The 26,994-nt window shown below is 41.0% G+C and overlaps 1 protein-coding gene across 3 annotated transcripts in view; it reads right to left on the bottom strand.

Moving 5' to 3' along the window:
* Positions 1-3,426: 3,426 nt before the first annotated feature.
* Positions 3,427-26,994, bottom strand: part of map3k10 (mitogen-activated protein kinase kinase kinase 10) — a 30,176-nt gene continuing 6,608 nt past the window's right edge. For 2 of the 3 annotated variants that reach the window (XM_067506838.1, XM_067506839.1), the window contains 10 exons: positions 13,004-13,184; positions 12,041-12,189; positions 10,115-10,290; positions 9,005-9,251; positions 7,717-7,839; positions 7,114-7,252; positions 6,443-6,555; positions 6,073-6,365; positions 5,094-5,625; positions 3,427-4,433 (listed from right to left, as the gene is read on the bottom strand). In XM_067506838.1, coding sequence (XP_067362939.1) covers positions 4,033-4,433; positions 5,094-5,625; positions 6,073-6,365; positions 6,443-6,555; positions 7,114-7,252; positions 7,717-7,839; positions 9,005-9,251; positions 10,115-10,290; positions 12,041-12,189; positions 13,004-13,184 — 2,354 coding nt within the window. In that variant the 3' untranslated portion in view covers positions 3,427-4,032. The remainder of the gene's footprint in view (positions 4,434-5,093; positions 5,626-6,072; positions 6,366-6,442; positions 6,556-7,113; positions 7,253-7,716; positions 7,840-9,004; positions 9,252-10,114; positions 10,291-12,040; positions 12,190-13,003; positions 13,185-26,994) is intronic. The other variant, XM_067506840.1, reaches the window with a different exon arrangement.

A 26,994-nucleotide genomic window follows, 5' to 3' on the forward strand; every position in this document is an offset into this window, starting at 1 on the left:
TTTCAATCTTGACTTCCTAAAAACAGCACTTGGCCATGACCCTCTCATCACTGTGCTGGAGCTTTCAGTGACATTGCATAATGTTGTTTAGCAGATTTAGGCTCATGAGCAACCAGATTGAATGAAGATGTGATTTTATTTATTACCTTAGAAGTAGCAGTCCCAAGGCGAGATCTCTATCAACGATAATTTACGCTACCTTTTACCTGTAAGTGCTCAGAAAAAAATGATGTAATGTGAAGACCAACTACTAAGTGGACATGCCTCCTTCAGCTTTTGGATGTAAACATGTAACACCATCATTAATTATAAAATACATAAGCCGCAAGAATACAGATGAGGTGTGTCTGCAATATCTGTGTGAGTGTTAATGTGAACTACAAAAACACAGGGGAACATGTCAGTTTGCAGGTCTCATTATAAACACCCAACAGCTGTGCTGACATCAATAACAAGCTCTACATCACACCCTGTAATTTTGTGAAACATAAGAACAACCTTTATTGTCACTGAGCGCATAAAGATATTGCACATACAGCCACAGGGTGCCGGCCGGGGAGCTGGACCAGAGCGTCTCACTCAGGGACACAACCGGTGGGTAGGCTGAGCTGAGCTGCCAGGCCGCAAAAGAGACACAACAGATAAAGCAATGCCTGCCAGACTTATGTGTGAAACACTGAACATGGCAGCTGCTTGTTGTTATTCATTATTGGTTGCACTACATAAAGTGGAGCAGTAACATGTTTTCCTTCGTTCTGGGATCACTTCTAGATGGTCAATATTCCAAACCTTTGGTGACAGTTTCCTCCAATATTATTGATTTAAAACTGGTGTCACGTCAGGTCAGGGTCATTGTAATAAAATTATTGTACAATGAATCAAAGTAATGATCTGAAAAAGCCTAACTAACTGCCAACTGGCAGGCAGTCTGGTGAGTGGTCCCCACTACAAAAAACACTTTTTATCATCCAATCTTGTCTTTATCCTCCAAATGCCTTTTCTGCTTCTCTTCTTTTCTTCTCCTTCTGTTCTCTTAGGTGGCAACAACTGAATCTCCCCATATTCAAACACGACATGACATGGTTTCTTCTTGGTACAAAGGAAAAAGGGGAAAGACAGCATGATAGACAACGAGACATGTGGCAAAAAGCTGTAGAGAAAACTGTGAAGTGAAGGTGGTAAACATGTGCAAGGGTCCTCGCAGCTGGAAGAGCCAGTTGGTGGTTTAAAAAAAGACAGGGATAGTGCACCTCATCTTCATTATTCACAAACTGTTTGCGTGCGGGTATGTGTTTCAGCTGTGAGGCCGTCACACGACACTCAGCCTGCCGCATGCTTTCCGCTTGCTCTTTAACACCTTCATTTTCAGGCCCATCATCCCTTTTTTACCGTTTTCTTTGTTGTTGCTTTAAATAGCATCACCATGGAAGTGAAGAGGGGTTGCTAGGTAACTGGCTGGCATCTGGATTGGTGTTTGATTGGCGATCACACTGACAGCCACAGCAGTGAAGTGTCTGACAATTTGTGTGTGTGTGTGTGTGTGTGTGTTTATCATCCGTGCACATCACACATGTATGGATCTGTCTTTGCATTCAAAGGTTATCATGTCAGTGTAAAATATTACATTTTCTTTGGCGTATTTAAGTTTTTTGATGCATGTAGTTGATGGATGATGCGTGAGTTCACCTTCACCAGTCTTTTATGGTAGCTGCAGTGTCAGAGAGCCACTATAGGAATGCATTAAATGGAGAAAACCAGCAGGCTGGAAAGTGATATGACATCATAGGACACAGTGATGACGCCTAGAGGATTATATCTGTTACTGCACTCGCCTTTGTCTCTGATGCAATCATGCATGTAACCACCCAAACACGTTTAACTTAGGATTCAACAGGTACAATTACCTAAAGTTTTAAATATAAAAATAATATTACAATAAATAATATTGTTAATATTGATGCATTAGTGCTTGAGCAGATGTGTAGTACTGTAGCTTAAGGTGGAGCTAGTTTTATTTATCTATTTTTTACAGTTTGTTTGTGTAACCCGGCGCTGATGTAGTGATTTTTATCTGTGTATAGAAGAAACTCTAGCTCCTTGAGAAGCCACAACAGTAAAATGCTCCTTGTGCTTTCACTCGTCCACATAAACAACCTAATGACAATATTTCAGTCTCCAGAATTTGTAGTTTTGTCTTCTACTACTACTCTTCTTACAATAATTAAGGCAGAAAAAAAAACGGTGTACTGACACTGAAGCATCTTTCTCAGTTTTTGTTATTTTATTCTGCTCTCATCCATCACATGTCACACTTATTCCTCATTGGGAATAGAAATGTCACAGGTTGAGACTGCAGACAACATGGACGTTTCAGTAAGCAGTTTTCTAGCTTTTACTTGTTTTTTCCTGTTATATTAACAAATATATACATATATCCCAGGAAGAGCACTGTAATAATAATTATTATTTATTTCCAATAATAACAATAAATTCAATAAATACTCAGTGTTCTTAACAACACGAGGAGAATGAGTTTGGGCTCACTCTTCTACCTATGGGACTGTCACCATCCCATACACCACACACACACACACACACACACACACATATTCACACTCACCAAGAGAAATCTGGACAGTCAAGTAAATGACATCTGCAACCCAGACAAACTGTCCACCATATGAAAACAACTCCAGAGATAAAAGTTGATTTGTCAGGTGTGACTACAGCACTTTGTGCCGAGTCCACTAGTCCACAGAGAGATTTATTACTGTAGGTGCACAATGGGGCCTCAAAGAGCCACTGCAATGAGAATGCGAAGGCTCAAAACAGTCTTACATGAAAATGAGGCTGATGTTGAGATCAGGTAGCATTTCCTTTCAGTATCTCGGTTGGGTGGCATAAATTTGGATCCATACTACAGACTGCTAGCAAGGAATGGTATTATCTAAAAACATGTAAAAGACAAACGAGATGAAAATGCGTGTAGCCACCAGTGGTCTTCTTTTGGAGAAATGTTAAATGTAGCGTACGTAGAATCATCCACACATAAAATAACATGCACTGAAAAAGCACTGACACACCAAAATGAACCCATTTTGTTCATCCACACATTTACAGTAATATATGCACATTCACACAAAGAGAAACACACCCGCCAAACCGATAAAAAAAATTTTTGCTAACAGTTTGCTTCAGGGATGATGCAAGCACTGAGAAAAGAACTTTTTTTTTTCCTGTACAAGGCTGAGGATGTAACCAGTCTGCTAGTGTTTCCAGAAAAAGGCTTTTTCCTGTCTCAGTCTAAGACGGAAGAGGACTTTGACCCCCATGCAGAAGAGATGAAATGTGTGGAGAAAGGCAGAGCTCACAAAGTAGGTGTTTGTGACCCGACAGAACAAACGGGGTGCAAAATAAGAACAAGGACACTATTAAGAATTTTAAACAGCCCAGCGCTGGTGTTTGTTAGGGAAACACCCCTGAACTAATGAATGTACAGGTGAAATGGTTTTCTTGTCTTTGGAGTGCGATTCAGGAAGCAAGCAGGACGTGGGTGGCCACACAGACAGGCAACAGCGCAAGCAGACGGACTGAAGTAAACAGTAAGGAAAGTCAAAAAGTGGCTTTTGAAGTACTTGAATGGCTTTTGAAAGCTGTGAGTCTCAAGGAAATGCAGCCTGGTCATGGGGCACTAAGGAGTAGGCAGAGCTGCTTTCCAAGGAAAATGTGATGGATAAGGTGAGCACACTACAAGGCTTTTGAGAGGCCTCCGGGACCCTCAGTGTCGTGCAGGTTAGAGAGCACTACGAGGGAAAGGCTCACTGTGAGGGGTTTATACCTTATTGGCAAACTACAAGGGCACACGAGAGGAATGGCTTCCAGTAAGTGCCTAAATGCATGACAAGAAGGGGGATGTTTTTGCAAACTTCAGCGAGTGCACTTTGTTCGGCTCAGACATCAGTAGGCATTTCTTTAGGCCTAACGTCCTGGAACAGGTTTGAATGCAAAAAAGTAGACATGTTCTTTCTTTCATTATGAGAACTGCTGTCCACACAGAGTGGCCGGCTGCAGCTGTCCACACAGAGGAACAGTGTGGTCCAAACTTTGGCCCTCCACGTCCATGTCCATCAGATTGGGCTGTGGTGCACTGGCACTGCTGTCCCCGGAACCGAGCGGGCTGTCACAGCTGCTGCCCGGCGACAGGCTCAGGGTCCGAGAGAGAGAGCCCAGCTTCCAGGGGTCAGCTCTCATCCTGGCCGGGGTGGGCCGTGGCCGCGGGGCAAACTCCAGTGTCTTAGGTCTCTCCGGGGGACTGATGAGGCAGAGAGGATCTGGGTCAGGGATTGGTGGGGCGGGAGCTTTGCGCCGATGAGGAATTGGAAAGATGGTGGATGGATTGGGGAGACGAGGGATGTCCAGAGTGTCCTGTGTACCTGAAAGTCAAAAAGAAAACGTTTAATTAATATTAGTGAGAAAATGAAAGAAAAAATTCAAGCTTCTGGTTCAAGCTTCTCAAATTTGAGAACTGGATTTTCTTACAAACCAAGAGAACGTCAATATGTAACAATTATGACTGAGAAAACCTTTTCCATGCTAATCAATAACATAAAACCTCAATCACCTGCAGCCTTAGATCACATAATAAAGCGCCAGAGAAAAGAAGATTCATGTGTTTTTCCTCCATTTCAGGCAAAAAAATCCAGGCCTTTCTATGTCTAAATCCATCACAATAAACCTCAGGCAGCTTTCATTTTCATCACCACTGATGTGGTTTAGAGTAGGGACTTCCCTTAGTCATTAGTTCCTTTGTGTCAGAAAGTCAAACACATAAAAACAATAAACACAAACATCCAACATGACAATTATTTTAAAGTCACATGCTACATTCGCAATCCAATCGGCCCAACTTTAACATATTTGCCGTTGTTCTCATTACATTTTGTTCCAATGCCAACAGTCGGAATCTTTATGTCTTCGTTTACTCGATTCCACTTCTTGTTTAGCATCTAAGCAGCAGGTTCTTACATTTATTAATAAATGGATTAAAAACATGTGGCTCTGTGTTCCTCTAACGTATAAAAATTGTCCTGTACCCTTGTTGGTTGTGATGTGTGATGCTCCCGGTGGAGGAGGCATGGGCATGCTCCCATCTGACGGCGTCCTGTGGTGTCCCAGAGTTTGGGCGCGGGGTCGTATCGCCCCGTCCGAAGGGGTTCGTCTGTGTCCTCGGTTCAGGGCCATAGCTGCAGACACGTGGGTGGGCGTAAGTGACTGGTTGGGCTCCTTCTTGAAGCTCTCTGCCCGCAGGTCTAAAAGCGGGTTTAGGGCAGGAGCTGGAGGTGCTGCCGGTGTTTTGACCCCTGTCACCGGGGTCAGAGGATAATCATCTGGGTCAGAGGGGAGGAGGGACTTTGTGGAGTTGCAGTCTGACAGAGAGGACAAAGAGAGGAGTGTGACAGAGGGAGACGGGTCCATGGGGAGAGCTGAATCGTGATTTCTGGAGAGGGAGAGGGACAGGTTTCGGCTGGGTGGAGAGGTGCTGCGACGGAATCGTCCCGTCCGCTGGAAGAGGCCATCTTTTTTCTTTCGCTGCTCCTCTCTCAGGTCCTGCTCGTCCTGAAGCACCTGACAACAACATCAGGCCATGTTAGTGCTGAGCAGAACAAAACATCCGCAGGTTGGATATAAAAAATGAATAAACATGCATCCCTCTGGCCTTCATTTACACTCCATCTATCTGAGCCTCGTTGTGAAATCCTAAAAACTCAGAATCAACAAGATGCTGGAAAACCTCTGTTTATTCTTAACTCAACAGCATCAATGCGCAAAATTCTGCAGCTTGTTTCCACTGCAGAAACTCAGTTTTATTCAATCCCAATAGTATATTGAGATAGTCCATCTGATATCTGGGGACGGTGTGTGTGACTTTAGCTACTGTTATGTTAATGGTTAATGTGTGATTTCTTCCATTTGAAAATAATAAAGATTAAAAATAATGTGTGTGTGTGTGTGTGTGTGTGTGTGTGGGGGGGGGGGGGGTTCCCAGGTTTAACTCCTGTCCTGTTTTCCTACCCGTAGTTTTCCCAGCTGCAGCAGGTCTTGTCCGAGGGCGACAGACGCGAGCAGGGAGGCACAACCCAGCAAAAACATATCACTCTTCTTCCTCTGACTGCAGCGACGGAGCGAGTCCTGATAGCTGATGCCCGTGCCTAGGCCTCCTGGCCCCAGACTCATATTTCCAACAACAGGCATCGTGTTGGACCCCAGGCTACTCCACAGGGACCCTGAGTCCTCCATGGCCCCATTACTGCTCGTCTCTGAGGGCAACAAGGACCCAGGTGATTCCTCAAGCTCACTGCACTCCTCTGTTAAAGACAGAAAAAGTCGGGCTTAAGCCGAGGTTGTTTCCAGTTACAGCTTAAAATGAAAAGTAAAAACTCACCCATTTCATTCAAGCTAGAGAAGCCAGCGGTCATGGGTGCATGTTTGGGAGATTTGCCTAGGTTTGGTGCACTGGACGACCAAACTTTGCTTCCCTCACCCAGTGATTTCAGTCTGCAAACAGTAGAATACTGCTGTCAAACCAAACTCATGATATGTCAATAATACAAGCTAATATCTTAGCTATTAAATTATCTTTCCATTACTAAATGACTCACTACACTTTGTCAGAAGGAGCTAGTAAAATAACATTTGTTAGACAATGAATGAAGAATAAGAATAAGAATCATGTCACACACTGAAAGACCACAGGTCCCTTTTTGACACAACATGGATCTGTCTAATTTCTGTGCTGTGAAATATGACGAAACACAATGTGCCTGATAAATCTGAATCAGAAACTGAGTCATGGGAATCGTGAAGCTTGTTTTCTGTTCACCTACTGAGATTCCACTCACATGAGGAAATGCCTCATATTCTTCAGTCAGAGGAAAAGATTTTATGTTATAACTTTTCCAGACAACACACAAGTTTCAATTATTTTAATTGTGAGTTGTTGCTGTCATAGTTTCCCGTGAATCATTTTAGAAACTTTTCACAAAATATACCACAGTCAGAGACAGTCAATCCTGCACACAGTCAATTACTTTAACCGGCTTTATGTTTACATACTTTTCCTCCCCGCCGACCCTCTCCCTCTGGTGGGTGGAGCTCGGTCCCCAGGTCCGTCCTTTCTTCTTGTTGGCTGTCAGGTCTTCCTTCTTGCACACAGCACTGCGGCCCCACGTCTTACTGCCATCACTCGGTGTCACTGCCAGACAACACAAGTGGCGAAATTTTTTTTTTAATTATACTATATTAACTTAACTATGCCACATATTGCATAATGAGCGCTTTTACTCTTGTTGGGTGATGTCTACAACTAGCATCTGCAGTGTCAACTGGTAAAGAAGGGTTACAAAATGCTGCTGGAATATTGGGGGGAAAAAATGTGTTTGAGAAAGAAAGTTATTTAATCAACAGGTAGAGGACAAAGTCAAACTTTACACTGTTACTACAGGACTCGTTAAATCTTATATTAAGATTTGTTATACTTTGTCTAAAACTGTATACTGTAGAGGATTATAATTAGTAAACTTGGCAGAACAGAAAATTATTGTATGTACGTTTCTTTTGGAAATAAAAGTAAATATGAGGTGGAAGAACATTATTGAGAATGATTTCCAGGTCTTTATTCAAGTTTTTAATTCTTGTCTTGTTTTTGTTTACACTCACATCTAATCGCTCTGAGTCGGGGTATGACCCCCGGGCTGGCAGGCGGGGTGGTATTCTCACTCCCCTGGTTCTTCCTCTTGTCCACGCTGGGAGACGCCTGTACTGTGATCTTATGCTCAAAGCCTGAAGGACACAGAGATAGAAAATCAATTTGTTATGTCATTTACATAGATTGCAGTTTCAGGAACATAAGAAGAACAGACGTACAGGTTCTCAGTAATACAAGTCACAGAAAACAAACGCTAAAAGGGGCCATAATGAACAGCAACATCAAGTTTGAAAGTAGTCTTAGACCTTTGTTAGACTCTTTGGCTTAGACCCCCCCCCCCACCCCCACAGCTCTTGAGTCTAATCTCTGTCTTTTTAATATCAACATACAACATACTTTATATATGTTCATGAAAATCTTGTTCACGGGTGATCTGAGGACAACTGGTGATGTAAAAGCAAAGATACTATCACATGACGTGGTAAAACTTAAAAAGAAAACGTTTGTGCAAGTTACTTAAAAATGGTCTTTGTCCTAAATGTCCTTGATGACTGCAGTAATGTTTTCTAATATTGACAAGAAGGACTGTGGTGACCTCTCCTGTTCAGCAGAGCTCACAGCCTGTCATCTCTTGTTTGTCAGACTGGACATTAGTTCACGCTGGCTGAACCTGGGCCTGGTGGTGCCTCGCTCCTCTGTCCCTGCAGGATCCTGGTCATTTGTTGTTGCTTTAAGTTACTTTAACCTTTTGATTAAACTACTTACAACATACAGACACAGCAATCACTTGCATACACCTGTTACACTACTGATTTTACTGGCTTACACACCCCACTCTTATTCATGAAGTTTGCCTGAATATATAAATATTTATTTATTCAGTTACATAGAGAGTCTCCTTCATTTGTGTCAACCCCCACAGCCAGGTAGGGCTACAACCAACTGCATTAAGTAATATGATTAAGATTAGGGCAGTTTTCATGTGAATATTTGAGAGGATGTTTTTTTGTAGCACGTGGTGCAAACCAATAAATTTAGTGCAGACTGTTTTGGAATCACCGTCTAAACATCTTGATTGTCTGGAACTTAATAATGTAAAGAATGTACAATATAGAAAATGCAGAAACGATATACTGTTTCTGGTTGGCTTGTGATCAGTCACATGATCGCAGAAGACTTTTACAGTAGAAGCGGGATTACGTCACTTGATTAATGTGACTCGTTGCTCATAGAGTATCTGGACTTTTGATTAACACATAATATGACAACAATCTGACTGCAGTTCCTGTCCCCACCCACCAGATGGCAGACTGATGCAGTTGCTGTCTCGGCCCAGCTTTAGTAATCTGCTCTTCTTGAAGTGGCCCTTTCTCTTCTTTACGCTGGGTTTTTCCTGGTACATCTGGTGGATGATGATGTTCAGCTCTCGCTCCACGATGTCGATCTCCCTCTCTGCCAGCTCCTGCTCTCTCCTCTTCAGCTGCTCCTCCTGCTCCCTCTGCTCCTCGGCTGCTCGAGCCAACGCCTCCTCCCAAGATCTCAGCTCCTGTAATGAGGAAAGGAGAGAAGTGAAGAGGAGAGGTGTTTATTAGCATAGCAACGTGCAGAAACACCTCAGAAAGATAGTGACATGGTGAGATTTCTCCACCCTCATTATGAAATGTTGAACAGTTATTTTAACTACACTATATTATCTGTGTGCTTAGACAGTTTTTAAAGATCATCGGCTTCAGGGGTTGCCACAGCGGAACATGTTTCGCATGTTGATTTGGCATGGCCGTACTCCCTTCCTGGCACAACCCTCTTATTTTATCAACACCAAGATGGCTCTTGATAGCTGAGTGGGGCCACACTGGGTGGGGTGGGATTTCAGCCTGTGGCCTTCTGCATCCCAACCCAATGCTCTACCACTGATCCACCAAGCCCCCCTTTAAATACAACATTAATATTTTCTGAAATATTGTAACTACCCACGGTCCATTGTTCCTTTTTCTTTTGCTTTATCTGAGAGACGTGTTTGTTAGTGGATTGCTGAGCCTTCACTGAGCGTCTGTACACATTCCATGTTAAAGTCAAGTAAGTAAAAGTATGTGGGAAAACTTGCTTAAGTCAAAATACTCGATGCAGTAAAATAGGCCTGAGTGTGACGTTATATATTAATTTGGTTTTTATTACACTACTGAATAATTGTTTAAGCAGCATTTTACTCATGTAATCAGTTAAAGTGGAGCCACTAAAGGTTTTGTAAAATGTAAAAAAATTAAAACATTCCCATCCAATTTACCCAGTGACCAAAGTGACATCTTATCAAGAGTCAAATATATACTGTGGGGTAAAATGACAAATATTCTAACTCACTGTTGCATTAAAGGATAATAGTCAAATAAAGAACAAGTATATTTTTATTACCTTTTCTTTGGCCCTGAGTTCATCAAACATCTGCTGGATCTCCAGCCTCCAGTCTTCCTGTAAGGAGTGGAAGGACTCCAGAGGCATCTGAAACATGGCCGACTGCTCAATGGTCAGCAGTCGCCTCAGGATGCTGGTGAACGAGGGTCTGCTATGAGGGTTGGAGCTCCAGCACTCTGACGGAGACGACACAGGAGAGGAGAAGTTTTGTTTCATAGTAACAAGAGACTTCTTAGGTTAATGTCATGTGTTGTGCATTTTACAACCCTGAGAAGCTGTTAAACAGAGGAATGCACAATATTACAATCAAAGGTTTGAAAATATTGAAATTGTTTAGGAACAGGTACAAAAGCGAGATACCGACACAAAATTACACCTTTGCTCAAACCAAAAATTAAATATTTTGAACCATTCTGTGTTTTTTTTTTAAAGATTTCTTTGTTTTTTTTTAAAGATTTCTTTTCTAAAACTATTAACTATAACTACATTTATTTTACATTGTAACGCAATCTTCTTTTTTGGGTTATGATTGATGTTATATGGACAAAATAGGTGTGTGCCAGTGTCCATTTACAAAACACCACCTTTTACCACATACACTGAGCTACATAAAAAGTGTCAAATGTTTCCAGCCTGGAAACGGCCAGTCGAGACGCTCACAACTCGTGCCACTCACAGATGAGTGTTTGATGCAGAGGAATAACCAGTATTAACAGTGTCCTGTAACAATACCTGTATCAATAAAACACAAAGAGAACTGAAACTTGACGTAATGGTTCAGACATATGTTTCTTTTCCTGATTCCTGGCAGTAGAGAAGGCAACAGGAGAAGTGGAAGTGAGCAAGATGGCACAGCATATGGCCACCATCATCAGCCAAAACCTGAGTGACAGTGTTGAGGGAAAATGGTACACACCTACAATACTGTGCTGAGCCACAGATTGAACAGACTCATACCAACACAACGAAATAAAGAAGAAACTGTGCAAAACATCATTAGGGAGCAGAAGCAGAGACTGGTTTGACTAGCTAGAAATATTTTCACCAACCCTGATTTAGCAGATCAGCTAAATTAAAATAAAGTACACGTGGTTAAAGTCGCTGAGAGAGGAGATGAAAGTGAGATGATGACAGGAGTAAACACAGTGCAGAGAGCAGCGAGTGTTGACAAAGGAGGGATTAACGGATGAACATGGATAAGATGGAGTGGAGTGAGAGGAGGGATGAGGAGGAAAAAGGCTTAAGCAGCAGAGCAGGAGGGAAGTGGAGGGAGGTGACTGAAGTGTGTGGCTGAGCTTACAGTTTGAGAAGCCCTATTTTCTATTAGACATCAAACCTGGCCTGCAGCTTACCAACTCGTATGAAAATCAAGCCCAGGAATAAACACATTAAAGCAACTGGGACATATGGTCACATGTGAGTTAAACAGAAGTGACCTCAACTGTGAAACAAGGGCTGGTTAATACTCTACCACTGTTAACAGAGTGCTGCCAGCGTTGTTCACAAGGAGCAAAGGAGAGATCTGTCCCAGGGGAGATCAGGCACAAGACTGCATACGGGTGTACATGGGGAAGCGCAACTTTACGAAAGCATTCAAAAAAATCTTCATTCGTTTCATCTCTGAGTAGAGCTTTCAGCTCTCAGATGGAGTGAAAAAGGTTTTTATGTTCAGCCATAACCTCAAAAGTAAGTTCAAACTTTCTTAAAGTTACTGTATTTGAACACCCAAAAGCTTTATTTAAACTGATTGTGTCCTCACTGACACATTTGAGGTCACATTTGATGACGAAGCAAAGAAACAGCACAGAACACAAGGTGCTGGAAGTGTCCAAGTGAGACAAAGGAAACAAAAAGCATTTTCGCAGAAGTACCGACTTTCTCGAATCAAACAACTGCAACAAAGTGCCCCTGTGATCAACTGCTTACCTGCCAGTAGCTGAGCAAATGGTTCGGGGCAAGTAGAAGGGACAGGAAGTGTTAACTTGTTCATGGCAACACCATAAGCCACTGCCAGTGCGTCTATCTCCCTGTAAGGAACTTCTCCGGTGAGCAGCTCCCAGAGTAGGACACCGAAACTACGAGAAAGGAAGGAGGCAAGAAAGATGCTTGTTTCAATGCTTCATTTTCATGTTTATGTCAAATCATCTTTAAACATGCCAATGACCACCTCACATCATCTCCTATATGACAACTACAGAGTGCACAAGTTCATTCTAAGATTTTTATTTTTGTTTTAATGAGAGACTTTTAGTTGAAATCAGTTATTATAAAAACGTCTATATAACAACACATATTCAGTCAGCAACTTTAAACAAACAAACAAGTGTAACAGCAGTGATGGAAAGTAACCAAATCTCTTAAATCAAATACATAAAAATACATAACTTACTTCATTTAAAAAAGTAAAATGCTAATTACACATTAATACAAGAGTAAAAACAATATAGTGTATATACTAACTGTAACTCTGGGTATTTTTCTCAAATTTAAGCACTTTTACTTTTCAAAAAAGTTCAATACTTTTACTCTACAAATCTTTAAAAATTTGTAGTTTTATAGTTTTCTGGAGTGAAGGTTCTGAATATTTGTTCAACCACTGGTAGAGTCATATTGTTTTATCTGTTTTAATGGACAAAAAAGGAACCACATGACTTTTCATGTACCTGCTAAGATCTGTTAGTTGTTCTTATTTTCAATAACAACTTGTGAATATCATGGGGCAAACTCATCAATCAGTCTCTGAAGAAAATCCCATTAGTCAAAACATTAATTCGAAGGAAAATGCGAACAACTATTTGTGTTTATATATCGTGTCTTATTATTATCAAACATATGAACAAAATGCCAAGGCCACATCAGTCTACCCCGACACAGCCATGCGTGCTGTACCTCCACACATCGCTGCTCTTGGAGAACAGGGAGAGTTTGATGACCTCTGGGGCCATCCATGCATAGGTCCCTGCTGCACTCATCTTGGTGGTCTGGTGCCACTCTCTGGCCAGACCAAAGTCTGTGATCTTCAAGGTTTTCCCACTCAAGTCATCCCGCTCCACCGGCTGCAGAATGAGGACTGGGAAACAGAGAATGAGAACAGAAAGAGAACGTTAAAAGATGACAGCACTGTACAAACAGTACATGTTAGACGCCACACACAAATACAGATACTCCTTAAAAACTGCTGCGTTATTCAGATATGTAAATGTTCTCTGACAAGAGGACAAACTGCAAAGAGGGAAAAGCAGAAAAACACATAGCAAAGAGATGGTAGCTGAGAATGAATGTTTAAAGCATAAAAACATCGAACAAAAACAAAGTAAGTGTTTTTAAAGTATGAGAGTAGTACACCATTTAAATTTGACTAGTCGGACATGGTGACGCCTCGGCTTGTTTCTCTCTTTTATGGCATATGATCTAAATCCATTCACTGTACAGAGAAAAGGCCAATAGGTGCAGCCCTCCAAACACCAATGATTAAACCAGCACGGTCAATGTTTTACCACATCGTACTGATTTAGGCAGTTCTTAGAACCTTACATCAAAACTGAGTAGCCTACACCTTTGAGAATCTAACAGCAGTAATTCTTGATTTTATAGGCCAGTAAATGTCATTTTACTTCCAGACAATCTGTGAGGGGTTTTTCTGGAAACAACTCGATCCTTTAACATTAATCACAGGTCAAATAAGGAGTTATGATGACTCTTTATTTGATCTGGGAGCCAGTTATTTCAAAATCCTAGCCTTAGACAAACAACGTAAAATTAAGCAAGAATACACAAAACAGTTTTCTAGTAATAAGTGAATGTGTAATAAATATTCACTGGGGTTTAAATGCAGCAGCCTCTTTAATGGAAATTCATCTGAATGTCATAAACCAAACTAATTGAATAAACTATAATAAGTATATAATATACCTATATATAGTATATAAGTATATTGTGTTCAGGAAATCCTTTAATACAATATCAGGAACGATATGTCAGAGAGGAATAAACACTTTTTCACATCTAGTTTAACATTTCAGCAACAGAGTCAAAACATGTTTCTGGAAAAAAAAAACACATACGAAAATAAAGTGCACGCTCACTGAGACACGTTTACAGTACAGGTGTGGCTGTTGACCAGTGAGCTCTTCAGGTGTCTGCTCTCACCTCTGCTCCAGCTGTTTGCAGTGTGTGTCTGTGTGTGTGTGTGTGTGTGTGTGTGTGTGTCTGAGCATAATTGTCATTTCATGTAGTCATTTCACTGTATACTTGTTAATGTAAACCTTTCACCCCCTATCTCTCCCGCTCGGTGTCTGTCTCTGTCTCTTCCATGTATGACTTCCTCCTTCATTTCCGTATAAGGCCTGGGTATGGAAATGTTTGGAGTGTACACAGTTCACAAGCACTGGGAGCCAGGTGGGGGTTGCTTTCTCTCTCTCACTAATCTACAGGCGTATGCAAAGGGTGGTGGAGAAAAGCTACACACAGCGGTGTCTTTGTTTACACACACATGCACTCCTGGGCACACACACACACAACTTCATGTGAAAAAGGTGTGTCTCTGTGTTTTCTGTCCCATCCACAACCTCAATGACACTCCAGTTTCAGTGATAAAGCACTGATCTCAGGCCAATCTGTAGATATTCCTACAGTCAGGCTGTGGGGGATGAAAAATACACGTAAAAGTGATGCACTTAAAATGTTCTCTCACTTATACTATATGTTATTTTTGATGCATTACTGTGTGAGCAGCATTTGACTGATGGTCGAGGAGGTTTAAACACGTTATATTACAGCTTTAACAAATTGTCAGTGAATCCGTATTTTGAGAATAATTAATTAATGTTCAAGCAACATCATCAAATTTCTGAGGTATCTGTACTGTAGGTGTTGAAAGACCTGCATAAAATTGTTAAATAATAAAGTAGTTTCCCTCTTTTTTGCCTTGTGACCCCTTATAATGAAAGAAGGGTGCAGTTGGGGCTTCAGTGAATTTGCAGATATTTGGTTGCATTCCATTGCAGGCCATAGACCCACTAATGAAGGGATACATACAAAAATACTTATTATATGAATCAATAATTAATTAACTTAAAAATTTTCACTATTTTGTATTCTCAAAGTAACTTGTAATGAAATCTGTGAGATTAAAATGTACAGCATACATATTTTATTTTTCTTGTGATGTTGAAGCATGAGGAAGCCATAAATGGGAATACTAAAGTGAAGAATATTTCAAATGTTGTACTTAAGGACATAATTTGAGTATATGTACTTAGTTACTTTCTTCCACTTTGTTTAGATAATGTTACTCTGTGTCAAGTCTTCAGGTGGCAAATAAATTCGGGTTACTGACAGTGATAAGAAACCACCAAAATCCTCCAGGAGATTTTTCTATTCTCATACTTTCGTCTGTGTGAGGGACAGCTGTCTCCTCAGAGGGAACGTCTTTATTTTTCACTGTGTGCCTCCAGGAATCAAAGGAGGAGGCCGGACGGAGTTTAAAAGAATGTGCCAATGAGGTGTTTGCACACATAGATGCATAGGTGCATTCTCCTCACATTCTACCTGTCCTGCTTTGTCCGTCACAGGCTTTAACCAGCACCGGCATTTCATCGATACATGAAATGCGTAAACGTGTGTGAGTTTGTTCAACCGGAAGTGCAGGAACCTGAAGTGCAGCAATACACAAATAACACCCGTGAGGGCGTGGGAAGCATCACACCATATTTAAACACAGTGAAGAAAATAAAACCTCCTCAAGGACAGCGTGGCTTTTACACAATGCAGTCCTCAGCTGCTGCAAATGTTATCTCCAAGCATATATGAGCACATATTATTAGAGAAGAGCAAGAAACAATGCTAACAAGCTCCCTGGATAATACAGTCTTCTATAGCAACGTGCATTATGGGAAATATTACAGGTCCGGATGTGTAGTCATCACAAATCGTAAACCATAAACATGGTGTGAGGGTTTAATACATACAGTAAGTTAGAATTGTGCCAATGATCAAAAACACAAGCACAATCACTGTTTCAGCCTGATTTGTGTTTGTCTGTGATAATGAATCGACCTTTTCACCTCAGAGAGGCATTTGTCCTCCAGTGAGCCCATACTGTGCAAAGCTGGAATCAGTGACACCTTATCTTATCAGCACCCTGTGTTCTGCTACAAAGAGCCACTAAATACATGTAAACTAGCTGAATGTTAGGAGCCTGCAGAGAGCTTGTAATGCTCATTGTAAAGAAAACCATACTGTGACAGTGGGGGAATGAAAAGTCATCAGCTCATCATGTTCCATTCATCGTCACATGATTAAACATGAATGTTTGTACAAACTATCAAGAAAATCCAATTAAGCTGACGATTAGTTACTACCAAAGTACTGCAAATGTGATCATTCAGCAACTATGAGTTATATTATAATTCATTCACAAATGCTGCTGCAAAGCATTATTCTGGTCATACTATTGATTTGAAAGCCCACATAATGGCAGCAGTAAAAACAATAGGTGCCTGTTGCAGGTTTGAAAGCCAGTCATAGTCAGCAAAAATATTCAGGTAACACAGAAGAAGGGCCCTCTCTGCAGCAAACTTTATTAAGTGACTGGCACACAATAAATATGCAGCCATCTGTCATGGGGTTTGAGCTCCACAGGGTTAAGGATGACTGGGCAGAGCACACAGCTTGAAGCTTTAATGCCACATCTTATTGATCAGCTGTCCAATACACCTGCTGACTGGGGTGTGGCCTCAGAGCCCAAAGAGATCAGTGCAGCAGCACCTGTCTGCTCCACCCGATTCAATGTTGATTTAACCTTTCCCATTGTTTTCTCCTCTGCCCTTGGACCCTGATCCTGAGTGTTGAGAAATGCCACTGCGTCACTGTTTAAACACTGATACAAAGTCAGCAGCGAGGTTTTAGCGTAATGTTCATCCAGACTCACTGCAGTCACCACAGGGGAAACATTAGCCTACAGCCCATGCAGAAATATCACCACAGAAGCATGAATGAGTGACTTATGACCATTTCTGGCCACTTACTGTAGGTTTAAGCCTGCTTAGAGTTGAAGCTTAAACAGGTACAGCAGAAGAAATCAAAAGCCTAACATGACAATGATAAACTCCGAGGGGGTTGGAGGTGATGATGGAAATTCCAATGTATCGCTAATTAAATACATTAAAAAAGAGAGTTATTTTAAAACCCTTTTCTAAATCATCATTTGCTTTGTTAAGAAAGCAACCAAATTGACATGTGCCTGTAATATTTAAAAACTGCATAAAACAGCATATTTTTTTTTATAAAATGTCTCCAAGTAAATGTAGGGGTGTAAAAAAATATTTATGTTGATATTTATGATATGAATCTTTTAAGCTCTACAAATACAACATTTCAACACTGACCAGTCAAACCTGACCTACTGTCTCTCTGTGTTGCCTCGCCTTAAATAAACTATGTGACAGGATAATGAGCAATCAGCTGCAAGAGCACTGGGCGTGGTCCTGTGCGCAGTCAGCTGACAGGTGCATCTGTCTGATCAGCTGATCAGGGATGTGCAGCTGATGTTTATTTTTCCACCTTCACTCTATACGGACACAATTTCGTTTGGTGTGGGAAATGAGGGCGCTGGGCTAATTATAAGGATAAATGTGTCAGGGGTGGATACAGGACTCACATGCCTAAATACATTTCAAAATTCATAGTGCATTTTTTGATAATACACAATGGCAAACAAGGCAGTGTGGGAGGACAAGCAAATCCATTATGTTCAGCCACTGATGACCTACAGCCAAAATGGTCGATGAACCTTCAGTGTAAACGGCCAACAGTCATTAAATAAATAGCAGCTACACCAATAAGCTCTTTTATGTTTAAATATTCCATCTTGTGTGGACTGGTGCTGTATCAGGATTGAAAACACTCATGTTACTGCAAATAGATCCGTCACACACAATGTGAAAAAAATCAGAAAAAAATCCTTTAGCAAAACAAAAATTTACAAAGCCATGAATCCATGTTTCTTATTCATCTTCCAAACACACCAGTACAAAACATTCACACACTGGATGGATTTTTGACCTCATTCTAAATTATGAAGAGATAAAAAATAAAATGTGTTTGAGCGTCAGAAGCGAATAATGCTGACTCTCACCAGTGCCAGTGCAGCCAGATGAGGAACTTCACAAATGCAAATGTCCTTGACATAATGTCAGTCAACTAGTTTTACCATAAAAAGTGAGGCACACAATGCTGGACTCGTTAACTTACACTCTTTGTGCTATTCAGTGTGCTGTGTCATTAACTTGTTGCTATGGTAACGAGGGCAGAGGTCAAAGACTAAGAGTACGAGGCAACTCAATGAAGGGCAACCCTCATGCCCCTATGACGATCCTTGTTTTCTCTTCATTCTATCCTAAAGGGAAATTTTACGCAACACAATCAGTCCTAACACGGAGCAATAGTCCAACTGTGGAGCAGATGTTTAACATAATGACTGTCTGGCATCTACTGCTTTACTTTAAACATTATTTTCAAATGTCTTGCAAGTGCCCTAATAACAAAATAGTAAAATATTAAATAACTATATTCTGTAGATTACTTACTGGCATGAGAGCACAACATATTCAACAAGTGAAGAAGCACAACGGCGTCACTTGTACTGGCTGACTGGCATCAGCTGTTTGTACAGACATTCATAGTCACTTGAGGATGAAGTCTACTGTATTTGGCTAGATTACTAGAACCACCAGAGGATTTGTGATTTATGCTAATCAGCAAATGCATGTGTTTTATTCCAGGTACTCTGATTTCACCCCTTAGTCCAAAGACATGCATGTTAGATTAACTGGTTACTCTGAATTGCCTGTAGGTGTGATTGGTTGTCTGTCTGAATATGTCTCTCTGTGTTGGCCCTGCGATAGACTGGAGACCAGTTCAAGGTGTACCCTACCTCTCCCTCAGTGACAGCTGGGAAAAGCTCCAGCCCTTTAAAGTCATGAACGGGATAACCGGTAACTGGATGGATGGACTTCACCAGACACAGATATAACAACCTTTTTAATGTTTAACAGTTTTTTCACTCTCTCATTTGATTTTCCTCTCCTTCCCTCTTCAGCCTCTTTCCCCCACTCCTCTTCATCTGAAACAGGTGTAGCCTGCAGGGTAGAACAGCTGTTGCTGCAGGGCCAAGTCAGCGGATCAGCTCCAACAAAACCCAGACAAGCTCCCCAGATACCTCCTGCTAACACCTACACACCATGTTAGAGGCATCTATCTCTGTGCAATGGTTGTTCAGGTACGACGCCCCCATGTCCTGTTTCTGTTAGTGTGTGAGAGCACAATGGGATGACAAATACAGCAACTTGACTGGCTTGGCAGGGAGCTGACAGTCCATCAGCTCCCATACCATAAGATCCTGGATCATGGGATGCAGAGCTTCCACCTCACCTCCACCTTGACATCTCCATTTGTGTTTCTACTTCATTAAAAACCAAAAGCCTGCCAACAAAAAGTAAGAAGCCCCTAAAATATCACCACTGTACGTCTGCTGCTTCATCTTCACATCCCCTCTTTTCCTCCCCTCCCTCCTCTGCCCACTGCCCGACTGTCTGCTATTGCAACTGTCGCCAGACTGGCTACAGTCCCAACACACTGGGGAGAAGAAATGGAAAAGGAGACACAGGGAAGGCACGAGCATTAAAGGAGTAAAAAAATAAGAGTAACTGAGAAGTAGATTGTGTTGAAGTAGAGAAGGGGGAGGATAAGAAGATGAAGAGGCAAAAGGGGTGGAGGACTGAGGATAAGGGCTGGGGGAGGGGAGACAGAAGATGAGACAGGAGAAAAGAGGCAAGAAAGGGAAAAAATGGCACGAGTGAAGAGAGCTGAAGAAATAAGAGCCAAAAAGGGAAATGTCTTACTAGGAAAAGCAGCTGAAAAAAGGAAGAAGAGCCAGTGCACGAGAAAATGAGAAAGAAAAAGAAAAAGCAAGAAATAGGAGAAAAATAAAACAAAATTATTAGAAAAAAGGCCCACGCACTATGAGAAAGAGGGACATAATGAGTGGATGAAAAGATGCTGGCTGCTAGAGGTAAAGACAGATGACTGGAGGGGGACCTTTTGTCATTTTCCTGAGAGCACATATAACATCTCTTTGTATTCAGTACGTCTCTCCATCTTTCTTTCTTTCTTTCACACACATCCTCTGTTGTCCTCCGTAACTCAACAGTAAAGTGTATTGTCATTATTATTATTATTATTACTTTTATGGCATCTATGCTGCATTTAAATAAGTCTAAAAACTGATGCAGATCAGTGAGACATGCATCAGAGCACTGGGCCTCCTCCCGTTTCCCTATGATGCTTTGATACAGAAGTTGTAGTGAGAATGCTCCCATGTCATTGATACCCTGGCTTGGCTCTACTTGTACCACCACAGGTCATCAGGGCTCTAATTCTGAGCCGCACAGTGGCACAGTTTCACCCTGCAGCCCTTCACTTTGTCTCCACACAAACGCAGCTGCCAGATTCGTGTGACCAGGCCGCCTCTCTCTCAGAAGAGATGGAGATATTGAATGAGGTGGCTTTCTCTAGGCTTTTTTGAGTGTGTGTGTGTGTGTGTGTGTGGGAATTTACTGAGAGGTATGAGCATTTATGGCTCCTTTAGATTGTGACAAAATTTGTGACAAAACAGCCAAATTAGTTTTTCTGTCAAAAACAATAGTAAATACTGCTTTTTATGTTAGAAAAAAACACATCTAACTAACTTCAATGCTGCATCCAACTATTTATAATATTTCAGCAGACATAATACACAAAACTATAAAATCAAATAGTCAAAAAATAATCAACATATATTGTACAGTGATTTTTTTAAACACTTGATTTTAGTTCTCTTCCTGTAGCTAAACAAACATGTTAAAGTGTATTTTTGTCCTTCTTATTCGTTCAAATGAAAAACATCTGCCATCCAACTTCCAGGTAGAGATCGAGTCATATAAGAGCCATTTTCTTGCAGGAAGAGATGACTAACTGTATAAAACTCCTGAGAAAAGTGGCATTGCCTCATCTGACTCACAGATCCTTCTAAGTACTTTGACGAAAGCAGTACTGAACATGCAAAAGAAATATTAAGAAATAACTTTCAAACATGTTGATGCTTCTCTGATGCATGTTATTTTTTTTATGGGTGGACCCCTCTGCTATCACTTTGGTGAACTGATGTAAGTTTAAACTTTTTTTTGTATATGCTATGTTGAATAATGTCTTGTATTGTCTATGTCTTTGTGTCTCTCTAGTGCTGCACAAATAATTGCTCTTAGTAACAATAATGTTACTGTTGAGTCTTGAGCTCTCAGTGGGATGCTGAGGTAGCCAGTTGTACAATATGACAATCATGGTAACATACTGTCTTATCTGCATAGCAGTGCATAATTGTTGAATAAAATATGACTTTCTAGCATTGGCTCTCGGGTTTGCACACTCCAAACATGCAGTCAGCTGTCTGACTGAAGTGCCCTCTACTTGACTCCACTAAAAAAACTGGGCGAAGGACCTTTGGCTCAGGGGACACCCAGCGCCTCCTCTGCTTGGCCTGACTCCCCACTCTCCGTGCCAGGCTGCTGGTGAACAACAATGACCCTCTAACAGCAGAGTCAACAGCAAGCAAACATACAACAGCACAAGAGGTGCCAAAGGAAGTCTTTCTTACTGTGTTTATTGAGATGTGCAGTCTTGTCACGTCTGTATTTAATTAACAATACTGAGAAACACAAAAGAACGTTATGCATATCTTCAGGAGCATTACTTCACAGGAAACTTCCACTGAAGGAACCCTAACCCGACTGACAACCAAAGCAAAAGAGACAATTGTTTCTGAAGCTGTTCCTGAGGTGTTGACTCTAGTTACATCTTCAAGCCTCTCAGGCCTCACATGCTTCTCAGAGTAAAGAACTCAGATTAACTTGAGGAGATGACGAGATAACATTATATCTACATTTCTCAGATGCTATGAGAAGAAATGTTTTCTGAGATATATGGGTCTTACGAGGGGGACAGCATTTGGGTTTTTTTGGTTTGTTTTGCCCAAGAAACACATCACCTGTAGCCAGGGACAATTTCATTTTATCAGAGGCCCCTGGTTTTGGCTAGGCCTGTATCCCCCACAGAGAGCCCAGGGTTTCAATACAGGAAAGCTGATGTTTTCAATTCTCCTTGTTTTGTGGTGTTTTACAATGGTGTTTACTGCTAGTTATGTGTCTAAGGACACAACATAACAAAATACTCTTTGGACATGTGTTGCAGTGAGGCCATGAGAAACACAAGAAGCTAATAATATAATATTCAGCTTATGATTAACTTATTTTTAGAATAAGAATGCAGTCGATTGAATTACTGATAAATGGATGAGTATGTCACTTTAATGTTGCAGCAGGTAAAAGTGGAGGATACATACTTTTATGACTTTATGTACTGTAATTCTGGGTAGATGACCCCCTGGAGATCAGTCTTATCATATTCTGAATAAATGTGATGCTGTTTAGAAATTCTAGCCAAACTCAAATGAATTGTGCCATTTATTCAACAACACACATTAGGATGTAGAAATTTGTGTCAGTGTGCTTGGCAGGTCCACAGGGAAACTAAGCTGCAGGGAATCATCATGTTCTATGGCTTCAAATCAGTGTTTTATTGACCAGTGGAGAAAATGATTGTGGTGTACGATTTTGTGGGAGCATGTATGTGTATTCATTTGGAATCATGCAGCCATTGGCTGGTCTCACTGTTTGGTTGTGTTGGTCCTCTCTCTGTCTCTCACTCACTGAGACAGACTTAAACTCGGCAGAGCGCCCTAATGACAGGGGATAGATACAAACATTTGTTGAACTGTGGCCGAGTTCGCACGGTGCCAAAGAATTGACAACAGTCCAAAGTCCATCTCACAATCCAAAGTCTGATGGACTGTTTCACTGTCTCCTCTATAACATCCCCTGTCAGTGAACTACTACTACAATTACTGATTACTGAGTGCGTAAACGTGTTGAGATGATGTGTCCATCACTTTTAGGTAGTGATATCAAAAGAGAAAGAGAGCCGTCAGAAGACAATAAAATCTTCCATTGTTCAATGCAACATTACATAGGTGATAGTGTAAGTCACATAGTAGTAGCCACATTAGCAGCTCTGTGAGGCTGTACGTAGGCATGGTGGTGCTGGAGCCAAATATTAATATCAGCAAGCTAACATGGCCACAATGTCTATTCTAACTTTTTGAGCCTTACACGCTGGTGTTTTGCATGTATGTATATTCAGTTTATTTGTTTAGGTTGCCTAGCCCTGGTATAGAGCTTTGAACTATACATTTAGCTATAGCTACAGACTGATTTATGGTCTCCCTGAAGAAAAAAGGGCTTTTTGTGAAGTTGAAGATTCATAATATCAATCAATAAATGGTGATATAGGAGCTACATTCTTTAAGAGAAATTGATAAATTATTGACAAATATGGGACAGAAGATAACAGTTTTGTAATATTAGGCAAGAAGCTACTTTCATGTTCAACTTATAACGACAGTATCAGTATATTTTTTGTGTGTGTAGCCTGGTGTTGAAAAGACCAACACTAGCTGACCACCACAAGCTGCCTGGGTGGCTAAAAAGAAAGATGTTGATGACACTTTATGTGGGATACTGAAAATCAAAGAAACTAATATAAGTCAGCATCAATCTGCTGACATGTCTTTGTTTCAGTACGTTTATACAAATAGTAAAGCATATACATTGGCATGATTTTCAACACAAGATGATCTACTATGAGATTGTCAAGACGTTTTTATAGCGGTCTGGTCATTACCTTTTACAAGCCCTACACAGGTTGGTCCTTATATTGCTTCAACTGTAGGCTGTCCATTTGACTGTCTGTTACGAGGACTACAGTACTGACAGTCGCAGATAGAAAACTGCAGCCAACAGTCTATTGTGGATGTCAGCCTTCATCTGTAGCTGGCTCAATGAGCAAAAGAAGAATGGCTGACCTCCTGACAAACTGACCTTACACTTTACCCTCTTTCCTGCTTTTATTCCTTCATCACTCCCCATCCATGTCTCCATTTGCTTTTCCAATCATGCCTCCAGCGGTTTCTCTACAGCCACTGCATTCCTTTTTTATTCCTTTACCCATCCTGCCTTGCTTCCATCCATTTCTCAGGCCTGTCATTCACAGCCTACAGTCACCGCTCGCTGTCTTTATCTCCCATCCTTCGCCCCCCATCCCCCTGTACTGACTTATACCATTGTGAGCCCTGCTCTTGCTCTGTCTTGGGCTGCTGAGTAAGAATGGGGTCATTGTTGCTCTGTTGCAGCATGTATATGTATGTATATAAGCAGAGCATTTGTACATGAGTGTCTGAATCCTGCTGTCTGACCTCCATTCGCACAAAGGCTTACATACTCGTTTGCACGTGTCAAGCTTGCAAACATGTCCAATAAAACACAGATAATAAAATCGAGGCCTTCATGTAATCATTCCGCCTGAGAAGAGCAACTGCAGCGAGTAATCAAAACTAACACAGCAATATTGTTTGCCTCTTTTTCAAGAAATATATTTATTTTATTTGCTGTTGCTGCCTTAAAAGATCCTAAATGGTACAGACCAAAGTAGGCACATTTTCAGAAAGATTAATTGACTTATATGATGGTGACATCCTTCTTATTAAAAGACAGTTTGATATGACTATGAAGACATTTTCTTACAGTTCCGAATGATGATGAGCTTTCGTCTGAGTTACTTTTGTATTATGTCACAATATTAATACTTCATTACTTACTTAGTAATGAAGTTACTTCATCAACATTTTGGGTTACCTCCTTTAAATTTCCCCCTGAGAGTGTTGTGCAGTAGAGCCCTACTGGTTCTGGCCACAGAGGAAGTGTGTTCATATTTAGCTGTGGCCACACAACCCCAACCTTGTATGACTACAGTTAGAAAGACAGCAGAGATACTTAGCAAATGTAGTTAACCTAGCTTGTTTCACTGTGTGATTAAAGGCCATAGTATAACCAGCAGCTGCTGAGGCCGATTGAGAGAGGCTGCATCCATGCCTGTGTTTCAGTTGTTATGATTCTGGCTGTGACATTAGTTTAAGAAGAGTGAACAGCATACATATCATACCCACAACCACAGCTTCACTGTAAGAGCTGTGCAGCTGTTCACAGTGGATCTATACTGGCTCCGCCTTTTCAAAGGAGCAATTAGCATTAAATCCATCTGTTGCAATCCATCTGTAGTGCATTAGCCTATAGGTCTATTAACCATTATTGTTTCAATGGATCAGACAGATCTGACCAAATTTTGCTACAGAATGCAAAAATATATTGCAATGTAACGTTAAATGCAAAAGCATTTAAAAAACCTCTGTGCATTTTGTTTTTCTTTCCCAAGCCAACCTTATTATGTGTAATAGTTTTTGTTCTGGTTTGGATGAGGGCTGTGCAATATGGTACCATCTATTGTTTACAGTGATAATTTCTTGCCATAATAAAGTTGTGTGATACTGACCATTTGCATCTACATGCTGCGACATGGCCGTCTCACATGATCCTACAAACACAATAAGCATGGTGGAGAGCCGAGCTTGCATGTCGGAACAGTCTAAGAAAGAGTTCATTCTAAAGAAAAATGTAAATATTAAGTAAAAATTAATTATTTCTCGATATTAAATAAATTAGAGCTAAGACTGTGTGTGAGCTACGAAAGTGTGACACTGGTCTTCCCCCTCTCTATGTGTGCCCCATCCTCCTCTTGCTAGCTTGCAGTAGTCCAGTTAGTCACAGTCTCGGCCTCCACCACTCTGTCTCTCTGAGGGATTAGCAGCCGGCACTGGCCACCCCTCTAATCCTTTCCTCAACAGACTCACTCTTATATTCTTCCACACAGCCAGACACAGGGTTTCAGTGACAGTGACTATATGCCATAGCTTGCCCTGTTAATCTGTTAAGTAGCTATTACCACACTTGTGTGCTGTTGATGTCATGGTTTCTATTGTTTACATCAAACAAACAAAAAAAGGGAAGGGGGGCAGAAATGGTGCTTCTAATAACTTGATTTTTCTTTTCTTACTTCGCAATTTGAATACTTTGGGAGCAAACATCACACTTGACAAGCCTGCTTCAGGACAGCGAGCTCCCATTATTCACATGATTGTTGACTGTGTAAACATGCACTCCATTTGTCGCTACAGCAGTCAAAACAACAGCTAATGTCAACTTTGTTCTGTCTTCATTATTCTCTGCATTCACATTTAAACATCACAGTGTATCACACGTGTTCAATTAAGGTGGAGACATGTTATCTAACAGGTGTTCAGAGAGAGAGACAAGTATTACATACACGCAGTATGTATACAAATGTCCACAGTGCGACATGGTCAAACTATATTGCATTTGCTGTATGTCCGGGCAGACTCACAGGTACAGATATGGTCTGGCCTGGTGATCAGCTCACCTGTATTGTCTTACCTGCAGTTGACTCACCATCTTGATAGAGTTCTATTACATGAAGTGTCAGAGTCACATACAAAACAAACACGCAACCAAAGCCCTCTTCTTCACTTGCCCTGGACCTTTTTCACCATGTCACAGAGTCAGTAGGCAGTTTGTCAGTTGTAAATGTTGTAAATGTTTGTAAATTGTAAATGTTCATGTCTTAGACTTATCACTAGGGCTGGACAGTACAGGAGTTTACTTTCTTTTCAATTTGATTCAATTCAATTCTTGATGATTCCTTTGTATGACATAAATAATAATGCAGCTAAAGCAAATTTTATCCTTTCTTTGAATATAAAATGCAATAAAGTGTGTATTATAAGCTATCTTGTTAGCATTTCCTGGTTATTACTAAAT

The sequence above is a fragment of the Channa argus genome, chromosome 6 (assembly GCF_033026475.1).
Source record: "Channa argus isolate prfri chromosome 6, Channa argus male v1.0, whole genome shotgun sequence".
Classification (NCBI taxonomy): domain Eukaryota; kingdom Metazoa; phylum Chordata; class Actinopteri; order Anabantiformes; family Channidae; genus Channa; species Channa argus.